The 24,271-nt window shown below is 38.3% G+C and overlaps 1 protein-coding gene across 1 annotated transcript in view; it reads right to left on the bottom strand.

Annotated features, from left to right (window-relative positions):
* The window catches only part of LOC150100865 (uncharacterized), a 583,033-nt gene that overhangs the window by 296,572 nt on the left and 262,190 nt on the right, over window positions 1–24,271 (bottom strand). The window contains exon 15 of the mRNA XM_090401746.1: window positions 13,958–14,119. Coding sequence (XP_090257872.1) covers window positions 13,958–14,119 — 162 coding nt within the window. The remainder of the gene's footprint in view (window positions 1–13,957; window positions 14,120–24,271) is intronic.

The raw sequence follows: 24,271 nt of genomic DNA, 5'->3' as shown, positions 1-24,271 counted from the left end.
TCTGCTACGGGAACAAATTGCAGCCACGCGTGTTCTCCTAGCTGATGCAAACAAAGCTGTTCGGGCACTTGAAGAAGAGCTTTCTAACACGTTAAATCATGAGCTTTGGTCAATTTTATATGATGTCTCGTGCACTGTGGCAGATAAAGAATTTGAGAAAATACGGGGTCGACATATCAAGAAATTTGAGAAGTTAAAAAAGAACTCGACCTTCGAACCAAAACTTCCAACCAACACTGTAGTCAACCTTTCTTCGGTTACTTTCAAGCCTGCAGCACTCATCACTCTTTCATGTGGTCACAACTTCGCCATTCTCTCAGAAAAATACCGGCTGAGGATATAATGATTCAGATTGAACGCGGGATCCGCCACCTTCCAAACCACATCGCCAACAATATCAGACTGGATGTAGCTTGTGTTCACACCAAAGCAAGACCTCCAAAAACCAACATATCCAATAGTGAATATAAAGCTCTGCAGGAAATGAAGAAAAACAAAAAAATAGCAATCACCAAAGCAGATAAGGGAAACGCCACCGTAGTACTCAACCAAACAGACTACGCAGGTAAGCTTAATGCTCTATTATTAGATCGGGCTACTTACCTCCTTACTCAATACAATCCCACCAACTCACAAATCAGAAAATTCCATAGACTCCTTAAGTAGGTCACTTCTTGGCCTGTAGAAGTTACTAACAAATTAAAACCGTTTAACTCTATACCCCCCCCCATATATATGGACTCCCAAAAATACACAAAGAAAATGTGCCATTATGTCCCATAGTGGATGGCATTGATTCCCCCACATACAAATTAGCTAAACATTTGCCAAAGTTCTCACACACTATACTGGCAACACACCATCACACATAAAAACTCAACTCACTTCAAAGCCAGCATAGAAAACCTTACACTCCAACATAATGACATAATGGTCAGTTTTTACATCTCCTCCCTCTTCAAGGAAACCTTAGAGCTAATCCAAGCGAAATTTCTTCCCGATATCTCAGCCCTATTTCAGTTCACAATGAACTCAGGCTATTTCATTTGGCAGGGAAAATTCTACAAACAAATAGAGGGGACAGCCATGGGTTCACCACTCTCCCCACTCTTGGCCAACTTCTTTATGGAGACTTTTGAAGAGAAAGCCTTAAACTCTGCCCCACAAAACCCAACCATATGGCTTCGTTATGTTGACGATGTGTTCGCTATTTGGCCACATGGCTCTGATACACTCCTCTCCTTCTTATCACACTTAAACAACCAACACCCCAGAATCAAGTTCACCCTGGAAAAAGAGGAAAACAACAGCCATTTCTAAGACACACTAGTCACCTGCCAGCTTGATGGAACCTTGGTTTTCTCAGTTTATAGAAAACCCACCAATACAGGCAGATACATTCACCAACAACCCCCCCCCCCCCTCACAACAATATGGATTATTAAGACACTATTCAACAGGGCTAAACTAATCTGTTCAAATGACAAAGCCCTAACCACCGAACTAAATCACATCCTCAACACTTTCTCAGCCAATGGCTACCCCCCCCAACAAAAAAAAAATCCAAAAAATATTAAAACCAGTAACCCCCCCCCCCCTTTCACAATAAGAATTACTCTAACTCCATCACCATTCCCTACATCCGAGGCACCTCGGAAAAAATTACCAAAATCTTAAAAAAACATGACTTGACCACTTGTTACAGACCATATAGAAAATTGGCATCCCTTATCCACTCCACTAAAGACCACCCACTTCCCCTAGACCTACCTGGTGTATACCAGGTCCCTGTTTGGCCAAAGTAGGACAGCTTACGACTGCCCTACTTTGGCCAAACAGGCAGGAGAGTGAATATCAGAATTTCAGAACACAAGCACTACATCCATTTTCACCAGTATGGCTACTCTGGTCTTGCAGATCATGCTCTGGATACACACCACAGAATACGGTGGCAGAAAACCACAATAATACACCATAGCAAGTTCAAATTTGAAAGACTTTTCATGGAATCAGCCTCAGCCTTAAGAAACATGCCAAACCTCAACAAATTTGGTTGCATGAGACTGTCCCAAGTTTGGAAGACGTACATCAGGAGACCTTCATCCCAATGGCCAAGAATACCTACATAGCCCACTAGGGGGCACCCCTAGCGGGCTATGTAGGTATTCTTGGCCTGAAGGGAATCTTTCCTAAAATCCTGAAGGGAATTTTTCCTAAAATTCCCTTCAGGATTTTAGGAAAAACAATAGCTTCCTCGCTTCATCCTCATTTACTGTGTGTAGTGCCTGTGTGCATGTGTCTTTATCGTAAGTTACTTTGAAGATTGCAACGTGACATTGCCTAAATATTGGAAATATATATTATTATTATTATTATTATTATTATTATTATTAAACAAGACCTCATGGAGTCAAAGACTCATCTAGGAGGTCCTTTTATCTCACACACATCTCATCATACCGGGTCTTAAACACATTCAAACTCCTTGCAGACACCACACTCTCAGGCAAGGCATTCCAATCATTCACAACTCTGCACGAAAAAAACCTGCCTCTCACTCCCCTACTCACATCCTCTTTATACAGTTTCCAGGGATGACCTCTGGTTCTCCCCTGATTTCCCACTATTCGCTGTAGAACTTCTCCACCATTGATCCTATAGCAACCCCTTACCAACTTGTAGGTCTCTATCATATCTCCCCTCTTCCTTCTCTCCACTAGTCTCTGCAAATTACATCTTTTCAATCTTTCCTCATACTCGACATTCCAGAGGTCAGAAACTACCTTAGTCAGTCGCCTTTGGACCCTTTCCAACATCTCTTCATCCTTCTGAAAACCAGGTGACCAAATCTGGGCACAATAGTCCATGTGTGGCCTAATCAAAGCCTTATACAATGGAACAAGAATCTCCCTACTTCTACACGTCAGTGTCCTCCTCATCATTCCCAGAAGTCTTTGTGTTGTCTTCACAATTTTGGCGATGTGACCCCTAAATTTTAGATCCTTATCCACTATCACTCCCAGATCTCTTATTTCCTCTACTTCCAACAATATATTTTCACCAAGCATAAATTCTGCATCCCATCTTTGTTTTCCAAATTTTAAAACCTTACATTTTGCAACATTGAACTCACATCCCCATTTGCTTGCCCAATCACTCAATTTATTCAAGTCTTCTTGCAAGGCCACAACATCTTCACTACTCTTTATGGTTCGTCCCAACTTTGCATCATCTGCAAACAACTGAATATCTCCATCCAAATCTTCGCCAATATCATTAATATACAAGTTAAATAGTAATGGCCCTAAAACAGATCCCTGAGGCACTCCACTAGTGACTTTCCTTTTCCTGGATATTGCACCCCCATACACAACTTGTTGATACCTATCAGATAGCCAGTCTCCAATCCAATGCACTAATCTAATATCCAACCCCATCTGCTCTAGTTTGACTGTCAACTTATCATGAGGCACTCTATCAAAAGCTTTTGCGAAATCCAAGTATATTACTGTGTATCCTTCTCCTCTGTCCAAGGAAGCAGTCACTTTATTGTAATAAGTAAGTAGATTACTAAAACACGACCTCCCTTTAGCAAATCCATGCTGTCCATCAAAGATTATACCATTGTTGTCAACCCAACTCTGGATTCTAGTTCTCACAAGCTTCTCCAACAACTTAACCACAACACCCGACACACAGATAGGCCTATAGTTTGATGCTTGAGTTCGATCACCTCCTTTATGAAGTGGCACAATCTTGCCCTCCTTCCACTCTTTAGGGACTTGACCAAGTGCAAGACTCGTATTAAAAAAATTTTGTCAAGGCAGGTGTCAACTCTCTGGCACATTCCTTCAGAATACGCGGTGATATATTATCAAGTCCCACAGCCTTATTTACATCTAGTTTACTCAACTCCCCAAACACCTCTTGCTCACTTACAGTCAGTCTCTCCTCCCCATCATCAACTGCTCTTAATCTCTCCATGAAGTCACATTCACAAGATTGAAAGATCTTTATGAACTGCTCATTAAGTATCTCCACCACACATTCTGCAACAGCTGTCTTTATACCATTTCCTCCAATCAATGTCATCCTTCCATAATCATTCTTTCTTTTGCTGGCTACATATCGAAAGAACTCCCTAGGATTCTTTTTAGCTTCATTAGCTAACTGCTGTTCATACCTCTCTTTAGCTACTCTCACCAACCAAGTCACTCTCCTTGCCTGGTCTTTGTAGAACTCATGAAATTGGTTACTTCCACTTCTCTTATGCTGCCTCCACAATGCCCTTTTTCTCTGTATTGCATGCTTAATCTCTTTATTCATCCATCTCACACCTAACTTATTTAACCTTCTCACCCGTGGTATACATTTAGACATTGCATCCACTAAATATTTTTTGAAAATCCCCCAAGCTGCATTGATCTCTTTTCCAGCTAACTCCTCATTCCATGCTACACCTGCAAGCTGTCTCCTGAGCTCTTCATAATCACCCCCCTTGTAGTTCCACATATATCCTTTTTTCACAGGGGTCCTTGCACTGCTGGCAACCACCCAAGTAATCACCTCATGGTCACTTTCACCAATTGGTGGATGATTTGATATTAAAGTTTAATTTAATTTATATTCTAGTGTATGTTGTGTTTTCCTTAATTAATAATCATGTATAACCAACGTATAAGCTTGTCTATGAGAATTAAAGATACCAAGAAATTATATACTTGGTTTAATCCTTAATCCAAGTGTAAACAAACAAAGTTTGTGCGTGAAATACAATCAGGACTGGGGCAACTTGTATACAGAAGCTAATCCAGAGTATTTTAACAATAAGGTGTGAGTACACCTTTTGGCTACTTTATATAAAAATATGACTTAAGCATTACTTCAACCTTAGTATCACCTCTTGGTCTGGCTCCCACTGATGAGACTTCAATAAAGGTTGAAACCGGTCTGGGTATTGACCCTTCTCATAATGCATAGCATTTTACATACCTGTAAGGATAAGTGCTTTGCATTATGGGATACTAAGACAAGTAATGGTGAAGTCATTAGCTTCTATGTATAAGTTGCCCCAGTCCTGATTGTATTTCAGGAACTTTAATAGTAAGTTCCGGAAATTGTATTTCAGGAACTTACTATTAATTCCCTGAACTGATATTAATTCCCTTCAGGAAGATTTAAATAGACTTTTTATCTGGACAAAGGTATGGGATTGTAGTTTTAATATTAATAAGTGCAAGGTATTACATTTTGGATTGCAGAAATATAAGGTTGTGTAATGTATAAGGTGGAGACTTTTGGAGTGGTGATTACAGAATCATTTATTCAGGTGATGAGACAGCAAAAAATGGAGTTGCGGTGGTTCTCAATAAGGAATGGGAAGAAGAGTAATCAACTCAGTAAAATGCAGTAGCAGATTGATAATGGTAAAACTAGAAGCAAAACCAACAAATATTATAATAATACAAGCTTACATGCCTAGTAGCGACCACAGTGATGATGAAGTTGAGAGAGTATATGTAGATATTGAGAATCTAATCAAACTGACCAAGAAGGAAGATAATCTTATTGTCATGGGGGATTGGAATGCAGTCATTGGTGAAGGCAAAGATGGTAGAGCGGTGGGAAAGTATGGACTTGGATGCCGAAATGAAAGAGGAGATAGACTTTTGGAGTTCTGCCACCAATTCAATCTGATCATTACTAATACCTGGTATGAGATACCAAAAAGAAGAAGGTATACTTGGAAAATGCCAGGGGATATAAGAAGGTACCAAATAGATTATATTATGACAAGAAATAGATTTAAAAATCAAGTAAAATCATGCAAAAGTTACCTGGGAGCTGATGTTGATAATGACCACAATTTGGTTTTATTGAAATGTAATCTGAAATTTAAAAAGTTGTCACAACCAAGGAAAAGGCCCAAATGGAACATAAGTAACCTGAAAACAGAGGAAAACCATAGAAACTATAAACAGCAAACTGATGAAAGCATTAAAATGGGAGAGATGGAAAAGAAAAACATAGAGGAAAAATGGACTCATTTGAAGGATACAATCATCAAGGCTGCCAATGACTGCATAAGATTAAGCAAGAAGCAAATAAAAAAACCATGGATCACCCAGGACATTCTAGATCTAATAGATGAAAGAAGAAAATACAAAACCTCCCTAAAGGAAGAAAGCAAAGACAAATATAAACATATAAAAAATATGATAAATAGAAAGTGTAAAGAAGCAAAAGAACAATGGTATACAAAGAAATGTAAAGAAATAGAAGATCTAACAAAGGCTGGAAGAATTGATAAAGCTTATAACATTATAAAAGGAATAAGCCAGCAAAACAAGACAAGAAGTACAATTATCAAAAATAAACAGGGGAACATAATTATAGATAAGGAAGAAATTTTGGAAAGATGGAAGGAGTACTTAGAAGATCTATATAGTGGAAAAGATCTAGATGTCAAGGCTATAGAAGATGAAACAAGACTTGATATGGAAGAAATTGGTCCAACTATATTAAAAGATGAATTTGAATGGGTACTGAATGAACTGTCAGCCAACAAGGCACCAGGCACAGATAACATCCCTTCAGAATTAATAAAATACTCAGGAAACATAACTAAGTCATACCTTTTCAAGATCATAAAGGATATTTATGAAACAGGAATCATCCCCAAAGATTTTACACAATGCTCTATCATACCCATTCCTAAAGTAAATAATGCAAACAAGTGTGAAAATCATCGAACAATAAGCTTAATATCACATGCTTCGAAAATACTACTCAAAATTATACAAAAAAGACTAACAAAGAAGGTTGAAGAATATGTTGGCAATGCCCAATTTGGATTCAGGAAACAGCAGGGGACAAGAGAAGCAATACTAGCTCTAAGAACAGTTATTGAAAGAAGATTGGAGAAGAATCAAAATACTCTGATAGTCTTTCTTGACTTGGAGAAAGCCTTCGATAGTATTGACTGGAATCAAATGTTTCACCTCCTAAAAACAATAAAGGTAGATTGGAGAGATAGAAGGCTCATATTTAATCTTTACAAGCATCAAGAAGCCCTAATAGAAGCAGCCAGCAATACAACAACAACAACCGCAATAGCAAAAATACATAGAGGTGTAAGACAGGGGTGCTCTCTTTCACCCATATTGTTTAATCTGTACATTGAAGATGCAATAAATAAACTGAAAGAACTAATAGAAACTGGAATTAAGATAAATGGAATTGATATTAACTGGCTACGGTTTGCGGATGATATAGCAGTTTTAGCTGATAACGAAAATAAACTGAAAGTCACCCTAACAAAGATGGAAGAAATCTTCACACACTACAGCCTAAAAATTAATTATAAGAAAACAAAATTATTAATTACAAGTAAAGCAAATCCAATGAAAATAAACCTAGAAATAAATAATAACCTACTACAACAGGTATCCTCTTTTAAATATCTTGGAAGTCTTATCACAGAAGATGGAAGAAACCAATCAGATATTAAAGCACGGATAATCCTAGCCAAAAAAGCATTCTATAACAGAAGAAACATTTTTACCAGTAAAGGACTTAGCATCCAGCTCAAAAAAAAAACTAGTGAAAACATACATATGGAGCATTGCATTATATGGTTGTGAGGCCTGGACTCTAACAAAACAAGACATGAAAAAGTTGGAGGCATTTGAACTTTGGTGCTGGAGAAAGATGATGAAAATTAGTTGGACAGAAAAGAAAAGTAATGAAGAAGTTCTGAATATAGCTCATGAAGAGTGATCATTAATGAAACACATCAATAAGAGAAGAAAAAGCCTAATTGGACACCATTTGAGGCATGGGGGACTGATTACAAAAATAATGGAGGGGACTGTAAAAGGAGAGAGGCCACGAGGCAGACCAAGAATTTCATATATAAATAACAATGATGCTAACTGGCACTAAGAGTTATGAAGAGATAAAAAGCAAGTCGCAAGACAGGATGTTATGATGTGCTGCTATATTTACCAATTTTCGGATTGATGCACCAAAGAAGAAGAAGAAGGTTGTGTACTATACTGACAGTGCCATATTGCAGGAAGTGGATGAGATTCGAGATATGGGTTGGCAGTAGACTGAAGTTTAGAGGGCATGTTGCAAGTGTTGCAAAGACTGCACATCATAGTGCTGCTATGATAAGAATCACTCCAACATATAGAAATAAGGAAGTGGTTATGCCACTGTATAAAGCACTCATCAGACCACACTTGGACTATTGTGCCCAAATTTGGTCATCTGGATTTTAGTGTGATGTGGAAAAATTGGAGAGGGGCCAGAGACGAGTGACTAAGACAGTATCAGGACCTTGGGATGTTGGCTATGTAAAGAGGTTGAAGAAATGTGATTGCAGAGTTTGGTGGATAGGAGGAAATGAGGTGATATGATAGAAAGATATAATAAGGGACTTTGTGGCATGCAGTGCTTGTGGCATGTATGTGTCTCTAGTGTTGGATATGTGGTTGGTGAGAGGGGGGGGGGAGTGCATATGTGTGCAAAATGCAGGCAGTGAGAGGAAATAAATGAAATAGATATATTGATAACTGACCTAGTTGCTCCGGAAGATGAGAATGGAAGAGATAAATGCAAGGCGAATCAGAGTAGGAAAGAGAGAGAGTTTTGGTGATAGAAGAGGAGAGAATAAAAACAGTAGGAGAGAGAGAGGTATGGGAATGCTAGAAGAGGAGAGAATGGAAACAGTAGGAGAGAGGGAAGGAGAGAGAGAGAGGTATTGGAATGCTACAAGAGGAGAGAATAGCAGCAGCAGAGGAGAGGGTATGAAAGAGATGTGTGAGAATGATAGAAGAGGAGAGAATGGAAACAGTAGAAGAGAGGGAGTTAGAGAGAGTTATGGGGAATGATAGATGAGGGGAGAATGGAAACAGTCAGAGAGAGGAAATGAGAAGAATGTGAGGGAGTGCTGAAACCAGGGACAGAGTGATGCGAGGACAGCAGGTAAGTAGTGGAACACAGAGAGAAAGGGTTAGAGAAGAGAGAGAGAGAGAGAGAGAGAGAGAGAGAGAGAGAGAGAGAGTGAAGGATGCAGGTGAACAATCAAGGAACAGAGTGGTTAGAGATGTGATGTATGGAGACGCGATAATCTCTGGTGTGCAAGACAGGATGACAGAGGTGTGTTTGCCTACAGGGATGATAGAAAATGTGGCTATGGCAATTAAGAGGGGCGAAAGGATGGATGAAATGATTGTGATGGTGCGCACGAACGATTTGAGAGGCATCGTAAATCAGGCGGCGAGAGATCTGAGATTCTTGCTTGAAGTTGTGCAAAAGAAAATGCAGAGAGGGAAGATTGTGTGTGTGCAGCCCAGGTATGATAATGACGAGCTGAGCAGAATAGCAGCAATACTGAATTGCATAACAGCCAGAATGTGTGAGAAGAGAGGATTGGAATACTTGGATGCTTGGAGAGCGTTTAAGGACAGAGGGGAACTATATGCTAGAGACTTTTTACATTTGAATGAGGAAGGACGAAGGCATCTGGAAAGATTGCTGTTTTCTGAACGAGTCAGTGTGTCACCACAGGGAAACTAGAATTCCCAGGGTGGATGGTAGCAGAGGTGGCCTCTTGTGGGAATGGGTGCTTGGGGGAAGGGGGATGACATCAGGTAACACTGAGTCCAGTGGGGTCAAGAAGGGACAATGATAGGTATAGAACCAGTGATATTTTTATGGTCTATACTAATGCCAGGAGTATCCGAAATAAAGGAGATGAATTGGTGGCGCTGATAGCATCAGCCTGGCCAAAGATTATTGGGATATATGAGGCACAATATCTTCTCTACTCTTCATGGTTCATCCCAACTTTGCATCACCTGCAAACAACTGAATATCTCCATCCAAATCTTCACCAATATCATTAATATAAGTTAAACAGTAATGGTCCTAAAACATATCCCTGCGGCACACTACTACTACTGACTTTCCTTTTCCTAGATATCGCTACCCCATACACAACTTGTTGATACCTATCAGATAGCCAGTCTCCAATCGAATGCATCAATCTAATATCCAATCCCATCCACTCTAGTTTGACTATCAACTTATCACGTGGTAATCTATCAAAAGCCTTTGCGAAATCTAAGTATATTACTGTGTATCCTTTGCTTCCTTTGACAGAGGAGAAATCACCTTATTGTAATAAGTAAGTAGATTACTAAAACATTCCCTCCCTTTAGCAAATCCATGCTGACCATCAAAGATAATACCATTGTTGTCAACCCAATTCTGGATTCTAGTTCTCACAAGCTTCTCCAACAACTTAACCACAACACCTGACACACAGATAGGCCTATAGTTTGATGCTTGAGTTCTATCACCTCCTTTATGAAGTGGTACAATCTTGCCCTCCTTCCACTCCTTAAGAACTTGACCGAGTGCAAGACTCATATTAAAAAAACATGTCAAGTCCAGCGTCAACTCCCTAGCACATTCCTTCAGAATACATGGTGATATATTATCATGTCCCACAGCCTTATTTACTTCTAGTTTGCTCAACTCCCCATACAAGTCTTGCTCACTTACAGTCAGTCTCTTCTCTCCATCATCAACTGCTCTCAATCTCTCCATGAAGTCACATTCACAAGACTGAAAGACCTTTATGAACTGGTCATTAAATATTTCCACCACACCTTCTGCAACAGCTGTCTTTATACCATTTTCTCCAATCAATATCATCCTTCCATATTCATTCATTTTTTTTGTTGGCTACATTTCGAAAGAACTCCTCAGGATTTTTTTTTTGGTTCATTAGCTAACTGCCGTTCATACCTCAATTTAACTATCCTCACCAACCATATCACCTGAAATGCCTGGTCTTTGTAGTCCTCATGGAATTTGCTATTTCCACTTTCTCTTCTGCTGCCTCCATAATGCCCTTTTTCTCTGTATCATATGCTTAATCTCTTTATTCATCCATTTCACTCCTACCTTATTTAACCTTCAAACCCTCAGAATACATTTAGACATTGCATCTACTAGTTAGTTCTTGAAAATCCCCCAAGCTACATTGATCTCCTTTCCAGCCAACTCCTCATTCCATGCTACACATGCAAGCTGTCTCCTGAGCTGTTCATAATCACCCACCTTATAGTTCCACATATACCCTTTTCTTACCGAGGTCCTCACACTGCTGGCAACCATCCAGGTAATCACCTCATGGTCACTCACACCAATTGGTGGGTGATTTGACACTTCATATATAATGACATCCTCTGATGAGATGACCAAGACCCTCAATCCTCGTGTGCCCTCTGTTACATACTGTCTGAGGTAGTTATCCCTCAAAAAGTCAAGAAACTAATTTTCTTTACTTCCAGTTGCTATCTCATCGTTCCAGTCTATATTGCCATAATTAAAATTGCCCATAATGATCTTTCTTTTCTTATTTGCTTGGCTAATTTGATTATACATTTCATAGTCACTACAATCCACATTACCTGGTCTATAACAACATCCACCCAAGTATTTCATTCATTTAAACCTCTGTCTCACACCATACTGCCTCAAAACCACTGGCATTATTTCCCTCTTGCATCTCTACTTTGTATGGACATAACTCTTTCTCTATCATCAATAGCACTCCACCCCTCCCTTTTTACCCCTTCTCTCCTCATTCCTCATGAAACACATCATACTCTTCCATCTTTATCCTGTCAGGATGTCGTCCTCATCTAACCATGTCTCACTTATTCCAACAATTTTTGGGTGAACAGCCTCAATTAGTGCAACCATTTCATCTGCCTTGTTTCTTACACTTCTAGCATCTGTATGCAAACACAACAGCTCATTCCTGGATCTACAACTAATTCCACTGATACCACTCATTCGATGTGATCTCCATTCTCGACTGGTGCCATTCCCATTTCTGCTTATTCATTTTAGAACACTCTTCAATTCCAACTGTTTCCTCTTGATCACAGGTCATCCCATTCCTTTCCTGTCTACACATGCTCTCACATCCTCTTGGGGCATCCACCTTTCTCACGCTGTCTACCCCTGTCCACCGTGAGCCTCCCCATTTACCTATTCCTCTTGCACACCCATTCTCTCATTTTCCATACTCATGCCACTCACTTCCTCATTCATAACCACCTCTTAAATCTCTCCTGTCTTACTCTCCTGCTCTTCCACATCACTACCCACTAGATCTCATTCATTCACTGTACTCACTTCTCTACCTTCCAGCAGCAGTCTCTCCAAGTGACTCACACCATAACCACTCAAATGCAGTCCATCTCTCTTATATAGTTCACTTCGCCCTTCAAACTCATTCCATACATTAACAAACTGTACTCCCCTCTCCTCACACATTTTAGCGAACATATAATTCATAATCCTTGCTCTCTGCCTCATGTCACCACAGTCATACCTAGGCAACATACATACAACCCTTCCTGTCACACTATTTTCTTTTATCCATGTAAGCAGCCTCCTGATATCCATTCTGACGTGCTCTTCATCCTCTGTTAAGTCATTCCCACCTATTAAAACCATCAACTCCTTTGCTTGCTCCCTCCTCACATCCACTACCTCAATCACTCTACTCATTTTACTGCCTAGAAAACATACCTTGTGCATCCTCTCATCCAGCACACTAATAATGGAGTGTCCATACAATGCCACTCGCTCCTCTTTCGTTAACTCTTTCATACCTACTTGATTTGTTTTAATCATTTTCACCTGAATTTTCTTAATTTCACTCTGCATCCATTTCATCTCTTGCCTCATCCAACCCAATTCAACTTTCGAATTTTGCTTCACATTCTATCATTCAATCTTTCTAATTTTTGAACTCTTAACCTCTGCTTCACACTTTCACTCTCATTCATCCTTTTGAGTTTCTGTTCTTTCGGTCCATGTGTCCAACTTTCACAATCATTCATTCTTTCGATTTTTCTCACTTTCGAACCTTGAGTCACACTATTTCCAGTTTCATTCATTCTTTCAATTTTTTCGACTTTCGTACCTTTTGTCATGCTATTTCCGACTTTCATACCTTTTGTTATGTTATTTCCAACTTTCGTACCTTTCGTCATGCTATTTCCGACTTTCATACTTTTTGTCATGCTATTTACGACTTTTGTACCTTTCGTCACGCTATTTTTTCTTTCATTGCCTTCGCTTTTGTACTTTTTGCTCCATTATGGTTTTCGAATCACTCGCTTTCTTTTTCAATTACTTTTTAACAAGTTTTTGCTTTTCTTTCACACCACCCTTCTCTTTCAAACGAGCACTCATTTTTCCTGCAACATTCTCTCTATTAACACCTTCTGTCATCAAATTCATATTATTATTATTACTGGCTACTCCAAGGAGTCCATAGACTCTTCGAGGGAGGCCCTAACATCATATCAAGAACAACTATTCGACATACACACAGTACTATCATACTTCACCTTGAACTCATTTACAGTCATGGCACCCACAACATATTATCACTCATCAAATCCTCGTTTAGCTCACACCTCACACACAACCTCCTTCCATCCACCGTAAATGTCCACAAATCATCAAAATAATCAAAAGAATACATGTAGCACACCTTGCACTTCACAAAACGATGTCTAAGTTAAAGTCATGCAATGACAAAGCCACTACCATATTTCCTCTGCCGGTTGCTACTCTAAGGTCTAATAACAACAAATTTGTAACTAAGTTTAGGCAAATATCCCACACACTAATAATACTAGTAGCGCACATCTTTTATAGCAGCTCTTACTCAAACAATCACTGATATACAATTAATTATTTCAAGAATAACTTATCTGAATCCCGAGCTCTTCTTATACACCGCCGTTATGGTTGCCTCATGTATCATAAAACATGTTTTATATATTCTTCCCAAACTGTTGTAATGTTACAACAAATAACTAACTTACATTTAGAAAATTAGATTGGTACTTACTAGCTCTATCACTGTGGAAGGCAGGCCTTTCACTTCTCTCTGGACCAGTAGGTGATAAAGGACTAGAATCCTGTGGAGATTCAGCTCCCTGTGTTTTGAGTGATCTATTTTGTGCTTCCTTTTCTCTACGTCTTCGTAAAGCAGGGGTAATACCAGTGTTAGCTGCAATGTTAACCATTCTGTATACTTTAAAACAGTTAATTTATTTTTAAAAAATAATAAAATTTATAAAAGGATATTATTTTTCCTATGAAAAGCAGAGTTGGAAAAAATATCTAATTATCATGTTCTATATATAGTATATAATATGATAATCAGATGAAATTAGAAAAAAACCCAGCTTTTTGGATGCCTAGTTACATATGAAATGTCCAGTTTAACTAAGAATTCAGAAAATGCAGAGTTTTACTTCTTTTACCATATATAAAACATTAGTAGATCAATGTGTAGAGGAAAATTAAGTGTAAAGGACATAAAAGAGGAGGGATTAATTGGCTTGGGCAGAATTGGTTATAGACCTAAAAGTGAACTACTGCATTTATTTACAAATGTCAGAAGTACCATTTCAATCTTCCTTGTTTCAAGGAAGATTGAAATGGTTTCACTGATTGAGTTTATTCACCCCAAAAAATTATTAGAATAAGTGAAACATAATTAAATAAAGATGATCTCCTAACAGGAATAGAGCAGAAGGGTGCAGTATTTTTCGCATGGATATAAAGGAGAAGGGAGGGAGAGTGTGCTGCTGATAATAGCCGGGCATTTATGTCCACATAATGTAGAAACAAAAGAGGTAAATAGTGGCAATGGTTATGAGATAATGTGGTGTGAGGTGGGGGTTGACAAGAAGACATATTTGGTTGGATGTTGCTATAGGCCCAGGAATGTGGAAGCTGGTGATAAAGAAATGTATAAACAACTTGGGTTAGTGAACAAAGGAACTTGGAAGAGGAGTTAAGGGGATAAAAATCCCTTATTGTTTTTCAGCCGGTAAGTGAAACTAAGATCGAAAATTACGATCTGAACGTTTCATGCCGACGAACTGTCGGCAGATCCAAGCGTAAGTGACCACTTGGTAGTGCCACACCAAGGCAACTTGTAGCAAAGGTGGAGCAAGTTCCCTCACTATTCTTGATATTTTCTCATAATGTAAAAACACACAGCTCCTAGGAGATGTAGTACTGCTTTACATTATGAGGAGAGGTCACTACCCAGACCGGTTTCAACCTTTTTTGAGGTCTCATCAGTGAGTAGCTAGACCTAGAATATCAGAGTTTAAGTGAAAAGAACTTACATACTTTCGCTATACGAATGCCAGAAGGTGTGTCACTATATTATATTATAATGTATTATAACTAAGATGAAAAGCCAAACGGCTATTTTTCTGGTTGTGAGGTTGATAAGTTAAGGGGATAAAAATCCCTTATTGTTTTTCAGCCAGTAAGCGAAACTAAGATCGAAAACTACGATCTGAACGTTTCATGCCGACGAACTGTCGGCGGATCCAAGCGTAAGTGACCACTTGGTAGTGCCACACCAAGGCAACTCGTAGCAAAGGTGGAGCAAGTTCCCTCACTATTCTTGATATTTTCTCATAATGTATCATAATTTCTCACTAAGTGGTCACTTGTGCTTGGATCCGCTGACAGTTCATCAGCATGAAACGTTCAGATCGTAGTTTTCGATCTTAGTTTCGCTTACTGGCTGAAAAACAATAAGGGATTTTTATCCCCTTAACTTATCAACCTCGCAAGAAAAATAGCAGTTTGGCCGTTTCATCTTAGTTATAATACATTATAATATAATATAGTGACACACCTTCTGGCATTCGTATAGCGAAAGTATGTAAGTTCTTTTCACTTAAACTCTGATATTCTAGGTCTAGCTACTCACTGATGAGAACTCAAAAAAGGTTGAAACCGGTCTGGGTAGTGACCTCTCCTCATAATGTAAAGCAGTACTACATCTCCTAGGAGCTGTGTGTTTTTACATTATGAGAAAATATCAAGAATAGTGAGGGAACTTGCTCCACCTTTGCTACGAGTTGCCTTGGTGTGGCACTACCAAGTGGTCACTTACGCTTGGATCCGCCGACAGTTCGTCGGCATGAAACGTTCAGATCATAGTTTTCGATCTTAGTTTCGCTTACTGGCTGAAAAACAATAAGGGATTTTTATCCCCTTAACTTATCAACCTCACCAGAAAAATAGCCGTTTGGCTTTTCATCTTAGTTATAGAACTTGGAAGAGATTTTTAATTAAAATTATAATAACAGAAATAACTCACGTAAAATATTATTTATTAGTAGAATTTACCTGTAGAAGATTATTTATTAGTAGAATTTACCTGTAGAAGATTATTTATTAGTAGAATATTCTTCAGTACATGTATAAAGCTGATTAAACAATAACTGACAATTCCAAAAGGCACCTTTCCTAATTGATTTAAAAAAAAACATAAATAAATAAATTATGTATATATATATATATATATATATATATACAATTAAAAAAGTTAAGAAAGATTAGCTAATTTATAAAGTACTATCTCCCACAAAGGGGAGACATAGACCATCGGATCTGTTTAAGTTAGGAGAGAGAAGTAAAGTTCTGTAAGTCTGAATAAAAGCAGATCTTCCTGTTTGTCCAAAATAAGATAACCCACAAGAGCAAGGAATCTGGTAGACACCTGGATAACTGAGATGTGGAAGCTTGTTCTTTGCAGAAGTGAGAAAGATGGAGATTTTTCTGATTGGTCGAAAGGCAACAAAAATATTTAGTGGTTTTAAAACTTTTGCTATGCATTCATTAATGCCTTGTACATTAGGACACACTGAAGGACTCTTGTCTTGTTCATTGGAACAAGACAAGAGTCCTTCACAAAAGTCGGTTCTAAAGAAACATGTGAAACTTTACTTCACTCTCCTAACTTAAGCAGATCCGATGGACTATGTCTATCCCCTTTGTGGGAGATAGTACTTTATAAATCAGCTAATTTTTCCTAACTTTTTTAATTGTATATATATATATATATAATTTATTTATTTATTTATCTGTATTTTTTAAATAAGTTACGAAATTTATTGACCTTTTTTAGTCGTCTTACATTAGCTACTTAGATGGTGCCTTTTGGAATTGTCAGTTATTGTTTAATAGCTTTATACATGTACTGAAGATGCCTGCGATACTCAGGCAAAAATTCTACTAATAAATAATATTTTATGTGAGTTAATTCCATTATTATAATTTTAATTAACATGTCTACTCACAGTATTTCCTTATTGAAACAAAGAGATTTTTCAAACAATGGGAGAGGGGAGGTAGCACAAGAAGCCATCCCTGGAAACTATAAGGAGAGTGTGAGGAGTGAGAGTGGTTGGTGAGTGGAATGCATTGCCCGACTGTGTTGTGAATGTAGACACATGAATCAGTTTAAGGCACAGTTGGATAAACTTTGTGTGTGATATTGTGTACCACCTGCAATGAGTCTCTGACTCCATGGAGGTCAGATGTTAATAATAATAATAATAAGAGAATAATCCCCTGTCTATCCATCTAAATATAACTGGCTTCACTTCTGGTCTTCAGATTTGGTTGGCCTTTGAAATATAGTAGTTTGCAACTCCTTGGTGTCTGTAGCTGTTTAAAAATACTACATATTTATACTTGTTAATGACCCATTTACTTACATCATATTGCAAAAATTATTTGAATAACTGAGTGTTTAACAAATGTTTATTTTCACAAATCATAATATACTTTTGCACTTCCTCAAACCCTGTTGCAACAGCTCTTGTATAAAATGGTGCATTGATTTGCTACTCAAGTGGGCCATTTCCATAGACTCAGCACTACAACATTATAGGCAAACAAGAATTGTCCAGGAATTATTATTATTATTATTATTCCTGACACCTCCAAGGAGTCCGAAGACTCATCATGGGAGGACACCTACAACTGTCTCAACCACTACACCGAACCTCTACTACGAATCATCTCCATCAACGGCATCTACCGCCCACCTCCTCCACCACCACCACAACTAGCATGCTATGTCTGTAAATTGCATGTGTTCTGAAGGGCCGATTTGTCTGTATGCGGGATGAAAAACCCGAGTTTTCGGGAGAAAAAACCCTGTATGAGATCAGCTAACTCACCTTCGATTGAAAATCGTCCAGATAAAGATCCCTCCAGTCGCAACGAGAATTGAACTTAGGCCTATTCCAATCGAAGGGCGCAACATACCGTCATTCTTCCAATTGCGCTATGGAAGCGCTTTTGTCCAAATAACTTTGGGTATTCATTTTTTCTGGGAACTATAGCAAGATATTCTAATCCAAACCATAATCATCATCATAACACCACTGCCACAACTTACATCCATATCATTTGAAAAGTATGTTTTGTGATTATTAATCCCTCCATATCAATGCTTTTTAATATAGCACATCATAGCAGCTCTAACTATATAAGTTGAACTCCTCTTACATTATTTGAAATGATTAGCATGCAATGTTTTGATTCAAACCTCTGGAGCCACAGCACTTTGACCTTCTAATTAAGAGTAACCACTCAGGTATAATGCGAAGAATGCATAACATTTTCAGCAATGTCCTAAATGTTTCAATCAGATTAATATAATTTTATCACTGTTTCTTATGGATTGCTTAAGAGCCAATATTTAACTGTGAAAGATTTCCACATATCTCCAGATAACCTATTAGAAATGAAGAGAAATGACTAGGCTACCTTCTGACCTAATATCCAATCCTTGGCATCAGGGCATCCCATTAACAGGCCTCCACTGGATGAAGGATTGAGAATGGGGCTTGGACTTAGCCAACCAAATTGCATTCTATATACCTTAAACCAAAAATAAACTCAACATCAGCAGAATACGAGATAATTAGGAACCATAAACTTTTTCTTTTTACGGTTCCCACTAATGAAAGATTTTTTATAAACCTCTAGTACATGCATCTATACGATGCCCACACATGTATAGATGCCAACAATCTATACATGGGTGGGCATCGTTTTCCATTTTTAAAAAAAAAATTTATATTTTTATTTTTTTTTTCAATTTTATTATTTAATTAATTTTTTTTTTATCTGGTCTGAAAACCCTGCTTTAGAGACCAAACATAGAACTTTTTTCAAGCCACTTCAGGCCTCCAATAAGCAGGGTAGTAGTCTCACACCGTGAGATGAACTTTTTCTCCCACCTTAAGATAGCCACAAGCAATCATGTCCATGGTGGGATTCAAACTTGCAGCCTGTTGGTTGTAGAGAAAATATGCTAACCACTTGGTAAGCATAAGAAGCATCAAGGATAAATAAGTCAAAATGGCAAAAGACACAGAGAGTTATCATGTGGACATAATTGTTGCTGAGATGAAGAAGACTGAAGCATCCTGCTAATATGTACAGTATGCTATCTTTGGGCAACAGTGATTAGGAAAGGAATGAGTAGCAATAGCATTCAAAACCAAACAAGAAGATTAACTTCTTCATTTGCAGGCAATTCCAAGTAGAGTCATGTGGGAAGATTTTGAAATGGGTAAATTGAACAATGAAATTTATTTGTGTCTATAGTCTCACAGAAGTTCTATGTAAGATAGAATTTTTTTGAGTCATTAGAAGAAGGCAGCTGACATAAAGAAAACATAAAACCTGCTCTGGTTTGAGATCTAAACAGCAGCATTCAAAATGAATACAGACATACAGAAATGTTTTGGGAAAATTTGGAGGAAAAAAACAAAGCTAATAAGAACAGTAAGTGTTTTCACTATATTATTTAAGGAAATTACAACATACTAGGATATACATTAAAATAAATTTTAATATATTTCTATATTTCGGCAACGTCACGTTGCCATTTTCAAGAACTTAAGTACAAGACACATGCACACAGGCACAACAAAACAATAAGTGAGGAAGAAGTATGAAGCTATTATTTCTCCTAAAGTCCTGATGGTGCCCTCTAGCGGGCAATGTTGGTATTCTTGGGCTGAGGGTCTTCTGATGTAGGTTTCCCAAATTTGAGGAAGTCTCATGCAGCCAAATTTGTTGGGGTTTGGATCGTTTCTTAGGGCTGAAGCTGATTCTATGAAAAGCCTTTCATATCTGTATTTGCTACGGTGTATTATCCTGGCTTTCTTCCACCGTATTCTATGGCAGGTATCCAGCGCATGGTCAGCAACACCAGAGTGGCTGTATTGGTGAAACCAGATGTAGTCCTTGTGTTCTGAAATTCTGATATTTGCTGTCCTGCCTGTTTGGCCAAAGTAGAACAGCTTACAGCTGCAAGGGACCTGGTATACACCAGGTAGGTCTGGGGGGGGGGAGGTTGGTCTTTAGTTGAGCGGATAAGGGATGGCAATTTTTTATATGGTTTGTAACAAGAAGTTAAGTTATGTTTTTTTAGGATTTTTGTGATTTTTTCCGAGGTGCCTCGGATATAGGGTATGGTGATGGATTTAGAGTAATCCTTGTTGTGAGGGGGAGGGGGGGGTTGTGGTTTACTGGTTTCAATATTTTTTGGATTTTTTTTGGGGGGGGTAGCCATTGGCTGAGAAAGTGTTGAGAATGTGGTTTAGTTCTGTGGTTAGGGCATTGTCATTCGAGCAGATAAGTTTAGCCCTGTTGTATAGTGTCTTAATGACTCCATATTGTTGTGAGGGGGGGGAGGGGGATTGTTGGTGAATGTATCTGCCTGTATGGGTGGGTTTTCTATATACTGAGAAAACCAAAGTTCCATCAGGCTGGCGGGTGACTAGTGTGTCTAAGAAAGGAATGCAGTTGTTTTTTTCCTCTTCCAGGGTGAATTTGATTCTGGGGTGTTGATTGCTTAAGTGTGTTAAGAAGGAGAGGAGTGCATCAGAGCCATGTGGCCAACTAACGGTGGAAGAAAGCCAGGATAATATACCGTAGCAAATACAGATATGAAAGGCTTTTCATAGAATCAGCTTCAGCCCTAAGAAACGATTCAAACTTCAACAAATTTGGCTGCATGAGACTTCCTCAAATTTGGGAAACCTACATCAGAAGACCTTCAGCCCAATTGCCCAAGAATACCAACATTGCCCGCTAGAGGGCACCATCAGGACTTTAGGAGAAATAATAGCTTCATACTTCTTCCTCACTTATTGTTTTGTTGTGCCTGCATGCACGTGTCTTGTACTTAAGTTCTTGAAAATGGCAACGTGACATTGCCGAAATATAGAAATATATTAAAATTTATTTTAATGTATATCCTAGTACGTTGTAATTTCCTTAAATAATATAGTGAAAATGCATAACCAACGTCTAAGCCTTTCCACGAGAACAGTAAGTGTTAATAGTTTCTCCTTGAAACTATTAACAGACAAATCACTCACGACTCAGACAACCCATTCCATTCATTTACCACTCTCCAAGCAAAAAATCTAGTCCTCATCAGGGGCGAATTCTCCACACTTGCTATGCTTGCTGCGCAAGCTCGATACTCGAGAAAGAAGTAATATTTATTTGTCAATAAATGCATGGATTTATAAGCATTCCATTTAAGCTTTTATTTTTGTAGACAGAAGACGTCTTAAGCTTGCATGGCAATAATTGAGCTTTGCATTGTTTATCAAAGGCCGATGCTTGCTCGTCTAGTCAAGCTACCTTTGCTTGCTTAGTTGTGGGAACTTCCAGCTCCTCGCTGCAGCACTGTGATTTCATGCGCGTACGCATAGCCATCTCCGCTCCCTCCACGTCGTCTCACTCTGTTGCTTAAACACAGCCCATACACAGTCAAAGTAGCTCTAGTGAGTGAGCTTCAGCCAGCCTTTACAAGTGTGCAGGATGTTTAAGTGAACTGCTTTGCTGGGGGACTGTGTATGTAAACTGTTGCATATATCTTCTGTTAATTTTGAGGAGCTAAGATGGATACCGAACAGTCATTAAAAGTGTGTGTTATTGAGAGTTTATTAAGAAATCCCTTTTTCCCAGAGGAGTGTTCAGGAGAAAAGTGATACTGTAAAAAACGGCAGGCCATGCCCTTCACTGCAGATTATAAAACTCATCACAAGGAAAAAAACAGAGAATATGTTCACTCGTTCAGTGAGGGTCTGTACAAGAATACCCACTGGTTAGTGGGATCGAAGAAATTGAATAAGCTGCTTTGTTGGCCTTGCCTTCTGTTTTCTGGTGATAATGGGGTGTGGTGCAAAAGTGGTTTTAGCAACTTAAACACTTTGACATTGTCTATTACCAGGCACGAAAAATCTGCCAACCATATTAAATGTTTTCTTCAATTAAACAGCTTCAGAAGAACAAGAATTGATCACCAGCTTGATGAACAGAAACATGTGAGTGATGTACTGCATAATGAAAAGGTGAAAAAAAAATTGTGAAATTCTGAAATGCTTAATAGATGCTGTCCATTACTTATCAAAGCAAGAGCTACCATTTTGTGGTCATGATGAGTCCCTGATATCTGCAAACAGAGGAAATTATGTACAACTTCTTAATCTAAATATCCTCTTTTGGCAACTCATTTGAAGAAGTCCTCTATTTTTAGAGGTACATCTTCAGCCATTCAGAATGACTTGATTGCTGCAATTACCTCAGTAGTTATGGAGGTAATAAAGAAAGAGATCGAGCAAACGGACTTTGTGGCACTAATTATGGACGAAACTTCTGACATTATAAACAAGTCTCAGTTTTCAACTGTTCTTCATTACATTGATGGCAACAATGAAGTTCGTGAAAGATTTCTGGGTTTCATTGATGTGAGCCAAGATCGCTCCGTTGCAACACTTTTCGAACACATAAGTGCAGTTCTGAAGGAGTACAAGTGTGAGAAAAAACTCATGGTGCAGACATATGATGGTGCTGCTGTCTTAGCTGGTCAAGTGAGTGGTTTAAACAAACGGATCCAAGAACAGTATCCGTGCACGACTTTCATGCATTGTTACAGCCATTTGCTGAATTTAACACTACAGCAATCTGCTTCCAATATCAAAGAGTGTACAGTGTTCTTTCAAACTATGTTGGGTCTTACTGCTTTCTTCTCAAAGTCTATAAAGAGGACAGCTGCTCTTAAGAACTTTCTTGAAAGGAAATTGCCCACTGCAGCGCCAACAAGATGGAACTTCAATTCACGTATTGTGAATACTGTGAAAGAGAATTATCTATCGCTAATTCTCTTTCACAGTATTCTTTTATCTATCGAGAAAATACTGCTTGGGAAAATTAAGTTACAACCAACTTTTTATGACGATGTTATTGACCAGTTCATAAAGAAAAACCATAGGGTAGAATTTGTATTCAAGTAGGTCAGCTAAATTGAAAAAGATAGAATATCATTTGTAAATTAATGTTGTATTTGTATGATTAAATGTACACAAATTTCTAAATATATAGTTTTAAATGGTCAGTAATTCATTATTCCGCTAATCAGACTTCAATCGCACCTCTCACTCCCTGAATGATAACAAGAGCAAGTGTGAATTTCAAGACCAGCATTCGCCCCTGGTCCTTGTGCCCTTACTAATCATACTCTTACCCAACTTCCAGAGATGACCTCTTATTCTGCCCATACTAGCCAAGTACAGAAACATTTATCCTGCATCAATCCTATAAAATCCTTTAAGTAACGTAAATATTTCTATCATATTCCCCCCCCCCTTTTTTTTTGCTTATCAGCCAACTTTTGTAATCCACAAGCCCTCAATCAATTTTCATCTTGGTCACTTGCTTCCTCATCCTCTCCACCACTTCCTTATCCCCAAGAAACCCAGCTGATTAGATCTGAGCACAGTAATCTAGATGTAATCATATCAAGGCTTAAAAAAAAGAGGAATGATAACTTCCCTATCTCTGTTTGTTAGTGTGTTCTTCAATAACCAAGTAATCCTGTGAGCTACCCTGGCTTCTTTATATCCCAAAAGGTTTAACTTTACACTTTTCCACATTAAATTGACATCCATTATGTTTTTCCCATACCATTAGCCTATTCAAATCATCCTGCAAGCTCTCTACATCACTTGATTAACTATTAGCCTACCTAACTTTGCATCATCAGCAAATAACTGAATATCTCCCTTCAAAATTAAATAGCAGTGGTCCAAGCACATAACCCTGCAGCTCATCACTAGTCACCTTTCTTCTCCTGTATTCTACTCCTCCATATACAGCTTTTTTGGTATTTGTCCATCAGCCACCCTTTTAACCATATCACAAAATTCATATCTATCTCATTTGTTGCATAATAGAGTTTCATGTGATATCCTGTCATACACCTTTGCAAAATCTAGCAGTATCATCATGTAGTCATTCCCTTTAT

The sequence above is a fragment of the Typopeltis vanoorti genome, chromosome 12, assembly GCF_054136105.1.
Source record: "Typopeltis vanoorti isolate ZY-2024b chromosome 12, IOZ_Tvanoo_1.0, whole genome shotgun sequence".
Classification (NCBI taxonomy): Eukaryota; Metazoa; Arthropoda; class Arachnida; order Uropygi; family Thelyphonidae; genus Typopeltis; species Typopeltis vanoorti.
Note: the sequence above shows the minus strand (reverse complement) of the source record. Positions and strands in the feature narration are given on the sequence as shown.